Source organism: Malania oleifera, chromosome 7, assembly GCF_029873635.1.
Source record: "Malania oleifera isolate guangnan ecotype guangnan chromosome 7, ASM2987363v1, whole genome shotgun sequence".
Lineage (NCBI taxonomy): Eukaryota > Viridiplantae > Streptophyta > Magnoliopsida > Santalales > Ximeniaceae > Malania > Malania oleifera.
In genome coordinates this window covers 30,900,775-30,909,914 of record NC_080423.1, presented here as the reverse complement: position 1 = coordinate 30,909,914, position 9,140 = coordinate 30,900,775, and the positions used below count along the sequence as shown (strand labels likewise).

General features: G+C 34.4%; 1 protein-coding gene across 2 annotated transcripts; it reads left to right on the top strand.

The window, feature by feature from the left end:
- Window positions 1–571: 571 nt before the first annotated feature.
- Window positions 572–7,117, top strand: LOC131159720 (isocitrate dehydrogenase [NADP]). Of its 2 annotated transcripts, none has more exons than XM_058114854.1 (16): window positions 572–951; window positions 2,295–2,338; window positions 2,456–2,565; window positions 3,044–3,081; window positions 3,224–3,301; window positions 3,402–3,455; window positions 3,534–3,635; window positions 3,779–3,870; window positions 4,029–4,132; window positions 4,217–4,285; window positions 4,369–4,484; window positions 4,919–4,953; window positions 5,442–5,584; window positions 5,709–5,831; window positions 5,922–6,011; window positions 6,808–7,117. In XM_058114854.1, exons 1-15 carry the CDS (start codon window positions 903–905, stop codon window positions 6,001–6,003), a joined length of 1,239 nt encoding a protein of 412 aa, XP_057970837.1. In that variant the 5' UTR covers window positions 572–902; the 3' UTR covers window positions 6,004–6,011; window positions 6,808–7,117. The 2 variants fall into 2 exon arrangements, 1 of the variants encoding a protein (XP_057970837.1); XR_009137857.1 differs by having other exon boundaries at window positions 649–951; window positions 5,922–6,053.
- Window positions 7,118–9,140: the final 2,023 nt, after the last annotated feature.

The window sequence follows — 9,140 nt, the reverse complement described above, 5'->3', positions numbered from 1 at the left end:
CTTTCGTGTCATCTTTCAAAAATATCAAATTTATCACCCCCAAGGTGTGGTTCAAGTGGTAGTGCGGGCTGCGGAAGTGTTTTTTACGAAATCAGGTATTCAAATCCTCCCGAGTTCGTTTCCGCCCCTAGACTCCTGAATTTATTCTTCCTTTGGAGTTACAAGGTCAATTTCAAGAGGTGTAGGATTACTCACATGGACCGTAAAACGGACACGTGGATACCCGATGCGTAATCCAAAAAAAAGAAAATCAAATTTATCTCTATAACTATTAATAATTATTTTAAAATATTTCTTTAATTACCTAAAATTATCTCAAAATACTTTTATAATTATGTTAAATTTTTTTAATAATTATTCATTATTATTTTAAAATATCCATATAAACTATCTACAATTATCTAAAATGTTCTTAGGCTATTTAATTTTTTTTTTAATTTTTTAGAATTTTTAGAAAATAGAGTCGTCAATTACACACATATTGAATGATTATAATAATAATAATAATAATAATAGTAATCATTGCCCCCTTGGAAGAAGTGCGAAGCAGCAGGACGGCAGCGGAGAAAGGGATATTGCTGTAAGAATGGCATTTCCGTAATTCGATTCAGTCAGAAGAGAAATTCGGATGGAAGTTCGTCCCATATAAAATGGCCTCTCCCTCTCTCCTCCTCTCCCTCTCTACGCTCCTCATTTCCCCCACGACTCTATCAGTGGCTCTGTCGACCCCATTTGCATTCTTTCCCAACGAAGGCCGCCGGCGGAGACTTCCTCCGTCGTCCCTTTTACTCTTTCTCTCTCCTTCTCCCCCCGCCTTCTACTTTCCTTTTCTCTCGCTGCGTTATTGCTGTCCCTCTCCCTGTTTGATCAGATCAGTTGTTGAGAGAGAGGGGTAGGGAAACATGGCCTTCGAGAAGATCAAGGTCGCCAACCCCATCGTGGAGATGGATGGTGAGATCTCGCCCTCTGCCTTTCTTTTTTTCTCTTTGTTCTGATCTCTTTATTTTAGATTTCGAATCTGTTTGTAGATCTTGCTCTGCTGTTATTGTATATTATTAGTAAGCAACTTTAGATGAGAATGGCTTCCGCTTTTCTGGCATATTCTTTTTGGTTGTCTAGGAAATTTTATCGTCCAAAAAGGCGTTTTTGATTCCAAAAACAGTTGGGTCTTTTTTTTTTCCGGACCTGATCTTACATCCAGTTCCTTTTTAACATCACTTTTAAAATGGTATACCAGTCTAGGTTCTATTATAGAAATGCCTTCTTTTCTTATAATTTTTTCTCTACAACTCATTCTTGTTCGAAGCTGCCTTTTGAATGTGCTCAATTCGCTTAAATTACTTGGGTAATGGCTTCTAGCGGTTCAAAGCAATTTGTGCTTTTGCGATGTGAAATTAACGTGGCCTTATTTGAAATCCAAGTATTTCAAATCTCATTCCAAACAATACTCTTAAAATTTTGAAATGATCTAACAATTCACTTGCTGGTATAAAAGTTTGATTCGTTTAGTCAACAAACAAAATTGCTTTTCCCCTAGTGCATTCTTCTTGTGGTTGTTCGCTCTAGGACCTACAGTAGTGCCATTGCTTGCTCTTAATGTGATGTACCCTACTCTGCTACCAACATCTTTAAATTGACAAAAGATTTATGAGAATTCATACCTTTCTAAATGTTGTTTTTAGGACCCTTTCTAACGGCAGAACTGCTTAAAATTAGCATGCCATATGGATATCTTCCTCGTTTGCATTTCTTTATGGCATGGCATGACTAGTTGGTGTAATACACCTTGAATATGTGTTCCTGCAAGTCATTTTGCAGTTTTGATTGAAGGGATTTTTTTTTTTGTTTGTAAGATGTTACCATGAAATTAGTATAAAGTTTTGTGCTCAGAGTTAATCTGATAGGAATTTATACCTTGAAGATGTACATTCTAAATGCTAATAGGAGTAAAGGAGTTTATCTTTAGCAACAAAAATGTTATAAAAGCTATGATAATTCTGTAAAAATGACCGGAGAAAAGTGTATTATGACTAGCAATTTTCTGTCAAACCAGAATACAGGTATTTTGTGTTTGGTTTAATGCTGATTTCCTTGTAAAATAAAAAAATCGTCGAAGTTGTCCATTGAAAATTGACTTGGAATGATGCTTTTCACTTTTCTTGGTCTTGAGGTTTAATTTCTACATGTTGACTACCCTCTATGCACTTTGGATGTTGAAGAATTAGTTTTTTGTGGATTGATTTTATTATCTCTCACTCTCTTATAAATGTATTTCTTTGATTTAAACAATACAGGAGATGAAATGACTCGAGTTATCTGGGAATTAATAAAGGACAAGGTATTTTTTTTCTTCTTTCTTATGCACTTATGTGATACTTATTTATGTTTCTGGTTCACTATTTCATAACTTTGAAGCAATTGCTTATATGAATAACCTGCTCTCTTCTATCTGCAGCTCATTTTTCCTTTTTTGGACTTGGATATAAAGTATTTTGACCTTGGCCTTCCTCATCGCGACGCTACTGATGATAAAGTTACTATTGAAAGTGCAGAAGCAACCCTTAAGTATGTTTAGGTTCTGTTATGTTAAGTTCTGTTTTTACTACAAGTTAGCATTTCTAGTTCTAGAACAATGCCCTTTCCCTTCAAAGAAGGCTTTTTTTAGGAGTTGAAACTTTGGTTTGTCTATCTCTTATTTTCTGCTTTCCTATTCTTTGCTCAGATACCATTGTTGTATGTATGATTCTGTATGTCCATAATGATTCAGTTGCTGTATGATTAGTGAGATATATTGCTGTTCTCTTTGCTGCTGAGGTTTTTAGTTTTTGGACAGCTTCTTGTTGGCCTGATTAATAAGAAATCAAAGATTTTCTGTGCTTAAGAAGCCTGTTGCTAGTGCAATTCTGCAACTTTTACCGTTCTTTTATTCTTAATCATATTAGTTTTTATTTGCCTTCTCTTCATTTTTGAATGTTGTTATAAATTTATTTGCTCTATTAGTTCCAAGTATATTTGCTTTGGTGATAATTGGGTGTCATTACAGGTACAATGTAGCAATCAAGTGTGCAACAATTACTCCTGGTACTATTAGATGAATTTATTTTCAAAGAAATGTTTGTTTTACATTTTGTGCTATTATATCTTCTGTAATTATGGGTTGAGCACTACCTTATCATTATTAGACTTGAAAAAATTTAAAATTTTTTGGTTTGGTGTGTAACAGATGAAGCTCGTATGACGGAGTTTGAGTTGAAGCACATGTGGAAGAGTCCAAATGGGACAATTAGGAACATTTTGAATGGTAAATGACATTGTGGCTATGAGTCTGATTTTCTAGTTGTTCACTTGATTCATGCATGCATATTGTTTATGATGGGAATTGTGATTGGTACTTGCTGCAGGCACAGTCTTCAGAGAGCCAATTATTTGCAAAAACGTTCCTCGCCTTGTCCCAAGTATTCACTGTTTATTGGCATATCTGTTTGATGATTTTAATTTCTGAATAGAGCAATGCTAATTGGTGCTGTTGTCAGGTTGGACAAAGCCAATATGCATTGGCAGGCATGCATTTGGTGATCAATATCGAGCAACTGATACAGTCATCAAAGGAGGAGGGAAACTCAAGCTGGTTTTTGGTTAGTACTTTCCCTGCTTTGTTGCTATCTGGACAGATACATTGTTTCAGATTAGTTAATGCTTTGAAAATGTCTCCAATCACTTTCATATTTTGTTCTTTACAATGAATGGTTATGAAAAGTGGTGCTTAATATGTTTGCAGTACCGGAAGGACAAGGTGAAAAGACTGAGTTGGAGGTTTTCAACTTTACTGGTTCTGGAGGAGTAGCTTTATCCATGTATAACACTGATGAGGTTTGGACTCTGCAAATTACTTGGTGGCATGAGAACTCATGGCATGTCCTACCAGAGGGGGGCGGGGGGGGGGGGTATGCTAGGATGGCTGGAGTAAAATTTCTTGGTTTCTGCAGGCTTCTTATTTTGTTTCTCTGTACTTGGAACTGTGAGTGCAGTCTATATATTCTTTTGCTGAGGCTTCAATGAACACTGCTTACGAGAAAAAGTGGCCACTCTATCTTAGCACGAAGAACACTATTCTTAAGAAATATGATGGAAGGTATGTAGCTTGCTTGGCTGGCTTCTTCTTGGTTATTGTTGCTTCTCTAAATTATATGCATTCATATTCTTCTGATTGATGAAGATTTAAGGACATATTCCAAGATGTTTACGAGGCCAGATGGAAGTCAAAGTTTGAGGCTGCTGGGATATGGTGAGGAGCTAATTTATGCTGGCATACATGGTTATTATTGCAGTTGATAATTGTTGTGGTTGATTGTGACTTTATTTGAATAGGTATGAGCATCGACTCATTGATGACATGGTTGCTTATGCTATGAAGAGTGAAGGAGGCTATGTGTGGGCATGCAAGAACTATGATGGTGATGTGCAGAGTGATTTCTTAGCTCAAGGTTGATAGACATGCTTTTACAGCTTATGATTGCAGGAATATCTGTTATATGGATCTGCAGTGTTGTATTTCTATTATTATTATTTTTTTCTGTGCGCACATGTGTGGGTGAGCACAAGTGCAAGCATACTTGAAATAGGAGAAGATTTTAGGTACAGCTGCCACTTAGCATGCTGATTGGTACACTAGAATCAATATGATTTCACCATGTATCTTTATTTTAACTAAATTGGGCAATTATATATATATATATTTTTGTCTGACAATACACATGGTAAAATTATATTGGTCTTGGTGTACCAGTCAGCATGCTAGGTGGTACACCAGGTGTACCTAATAAATTTTCCTTGGAATATTGCTGTTTTGAGAAGCATATGTGAAATATTTGCTTATGATGGTTTGCTTGATTTTAACCATCTATTTGCATGATTACAGGCTTCGGATCGCTTGGGTTGATGACTTCTGTTTTGGTATGCTTTTTTTCTTAATTTCCAACAGTCTCATGCATGTGTGTGTGTAAAGAGGGTTTGCCTATGTTCCCTTTATGCCACACGGAATTTTCATAACCTTCTCATGTTTTCAGATTTTCTAATTGTCCTGATGTGTTTTCTAGATTCTTTTCATCTTTTGCCATTTGCCATTTAAAATAGTCCGTTCTCAGTTAGTTATAGGGCTAAAATGACGAACTGCACTAAACTAATCAAGCTCTCTTTTATCTCATAACCAAACTTCTCAATTTCTAGTGATAAAACATTTTGATATTTTTCTTATATTCATTTATGTTCCTAAGTAGTTAATATCTTCTCTTTTGAAAGGAATTTAAACGTTATGGACAGGGTACAGACATAAAATTCAGTTTTTTTAATGCACATTAAAGAGAGAAATAACGTAGCTCTCCATGCCTTATTACTTTTTCTTTATGTGGATGCTGATTCTGGTTTTACCTGAATGGATTCAGGTATGCCCTGATGGGAAGACCATAGAAGCTGAAGCAGCCCATGGCACAGTTACACGTCATTACAGGGTTCATCAAAAGGGTGGTGAAACCAGCACAAACAGCATTGCCTCAATTTTTGCTTGGACACGAGGCCTTGCACACAGGTGTGAGATTATAGCTCTCATAATTTTTTATTACTCTGCATTCTCTGTTTTTGATGACTTATTTAATGCATTTTTTCTACTGATCACGGGATCATTTGGCTGATAATTATGTTCTCTTTTGCAGGGCAAAATTGGATGACAATGCTAGACTCTTGGATTTCACAGAGAAACTGGAATCAGCTTGTATTGGAGTCGTGGAATCTGGCAAGATGACTAAGGATCTTGCTCTTATCATCCATGGGCCTAAGTAAGCTACTTATATACATGTGCACACATGCACAGAGTATTATATATTCATCCACCCACCCCTTTAGTAAGATTTTCATTCACGGTGTAGGCTTTCAAGGAACCACTATCTGAACACTGAAGAGTTCATTGATGCTGTGGCGGAGGAGCTGAGAGCAACAATTTCTGTTTAAGCCTAATTGTAAGTTTTATATATGCTAACCTGAGCATTGAGTAGTTTGAGGTAATGAATTATTGTATTTCCTTTATTTTCTGTTGCTTGTTCTTCTCTGAGTGAAAATTTCTGTTAATTGCCATGATAGAAAAGCTGAATATACTTGCTGCATCATGTAGTACTTCTAAATATGGGATATCCGTTGATAAGAGTAGAAAATCTGGTGATGTTAGGATTAGAATTTCAGCTTTATGAGATCCAATGTTGATGATTAAGGCATTCCAAAAGATGAGACCTGATAGTGTTCTTGGGAGTTTTTGAACCACAGGATATGGGGTTGGATAAGGAGCAGAATTGATATATGAATGTGTTATTTTAATACACACAGGAAAATGGAAGAAAACAAAAATGATCCTGCCCAATTTAACAGTTTCTCTCCCATCATTTTTATCCCACTATTGAAAGGATTGATTTTTTGTTGGGAAACCTACATTTTTCTATCAAGAAAATTCCATCTCACTTATGCACTCCTTTTCGTTCCTCTTACCCCCCCCCCCTCCCCCAAAAATTAATTGTTGGCGTGAGGTACCATCCAAATGAAATTGTTGAAAATGAATTGTACTGCAGCGATGTAGGATGGAACAAAATCGCTGATTATTGTTAATATACTGTCCAAAATCCCGTGTTGTTAATATACTGTCCAAAATCCCATGGATCTTTGCTCTTCTTTTCAAAGTACTTTGTTGTGTTGTTTTTTTATATGTTATTTATTAGTTTCCGATATTTCACACTTTTAATTTCAAACACTGGAATTTGATTGTAGGCGCAGATAAACGAGTTGAAGACTGAGAAGCTCTCATTGGTTCTTGTGATGCCTCTGGGAAGAAATAAAGAAGTGAAGAAAAAGGTTGGGTTATTCCCTTCATTGGTTTAGATGGGAAGAAATAGGTGGTGTTGTGTTTCTTTTTCAAGATTATTTCTTGCGGATAGCTAGCTTCCTTTTGTTTGAACCATGTTATATCATTTTTAGTACCGTCTCTCGTGTGGATCTTTGAAAATGCGACGCATTTTCTAATAACTTTATTCTTCACCATCACCCCCATACAACAAATAGGATTTTTCATCCTTTTCAATTTTTGGTTATACCTTTATTTACTTAATTTTTACTACTTGAATTAGTTTTCCAAAAACTCTTTTGCATTGGTTACAATAGTTTAAACAAAACTTATTATCATACATGCTAACGATTCCGAAACAGGTTGGGGTTGATAGAATTGTTTCAGAACCAACAACATGCTTAGCAAGTCTTTGATATTTGAATATCTTAGGATATTAAGCTTATGCATCTTAGAGCATTGTCAAAAGGATAGGCCTTTCTTTCATTGCTTGGCCGTTCAAAAATGATAGCAACACCTATATGCATTTCAATATTTTAATTCTTGTTCCTGTGTATATTCTCTCATTAAAAGAAGTCAATTATTGTGTTGCCTTCTTTGCATTTTACATCTAAATTGTAATAAGATTTGAAAACTAAATTCATTAGCAAATAATCAACACATCTTTCTATGGGTGTGCATATTTGATTTGGAATGTGCATCTTTTGAGGCGCATTGTCGATACCCGCATTTGAAAGCTCAAGAAAATGAAACATTTTATTCAGTATTTGAACATTTTCAATATTTCACGTACCATTTCTATGCTCAAGTTTGTTATTAGGGTAAAAGATATTAATCTCTCCTATTGCTCATTAAAAAAAATAGAGAGAACTTGAGATCCCTATTGAGGCATCAGGAATTTTATAAAATTATTCTAAGATTTATCAAAAAGACATTGGCCTTCTTTGTATTTTGTAAAAAGATAGTTTTGAGGAGTGTAAATGTCCTAACAAACAAATGTTAGAGGGGTTTGTAAGATTTTTGAAATCCCAAAAGAGGTCTTTGGGATTTTCGAAACTTAAAAGACAAATTTCAAGAAAGACTAGTGTCTTTTACCCTTATATATAAGGGTGTTCTTGGTTTAGTTACTTGAATTGAACTTTCAAAAATCAAATTGAACTTGGTCCAATTAATCGACGATTTGGTTTAGTTATCTAATCTAAATCAATTATAAAATTATTATAATTTTTTAAAAGAAAATTTAAATATTTTATGTGAATCTTAATTTAGTGTGTGCATTTACACTTTATATATACGAATTAATTACCCAAAAATATTTAATGCATACTATTTTGTAACTTTAAGATAGATTATATAAATTATTGTATATTAATGTATAATATAAATAATATATATTGTAAATAACTACAAATATCGGATTGGTTTGGGAACTATTGATTCATGAAAAAAAATGTAGTGACCTGAATTTTATACAACAAAAGACTTTAAATTTATTATATTAGAGTACTAGAAGCCTTATTATAACAATATCTCCAATATCAAATTCAATTCATTCTTAGAAATTATAAAATATATAAAAATAACAATTTAATATTTAATCTAAACTGCTCCTTCTAATTCTACCTACACTTTCGCTACGCTACTCTGATTTCGGCTAAACTTCTCCAGGTATTTGAAATGTTTGATAAAAATAGAGGTGCAGTAAGGATTAAATTATTATCATTGTGTGACTAAAATGAGTTTTAGTGTAGAAATAATTTAATAATAATTTTAAATAACCTTACTATACTAGAAATTGCATTTATAAACTTTGAAACACATATTTAAATAAATAATCGTACTTTTCTCCAAAACAACATAAAGGCCTATTTAATGGCCAAAGTCACATAAATACAAAAATAGGTATAAAAGAACAACTTCTGGGCCATGCATGTAATGTTTAACCCCTATGATGGATTGTGTGGTCTGAAAACTGGACTTAACATTGGTTGGTCGACCAAAGTTAAGTCAAAAGTTTATGACTGTAAAATCAGTTTGCCTACCACATTTTGGTCCGGAAATAAGTGGGTATAACCCCACTCAGGCCAAACTGATTATCTATCGCCAACACTTCCACAAGAGTGTGGCTACACTTATATTCCTCTATAGTTACGGTACCGAGCATCCACCACATCCGGCCCATCAAGGTTCTCAAAACATATAATTGCAATTTATGCAATAAAATAATATCATAATTTCATCATTTTCTCAACAAACAGGT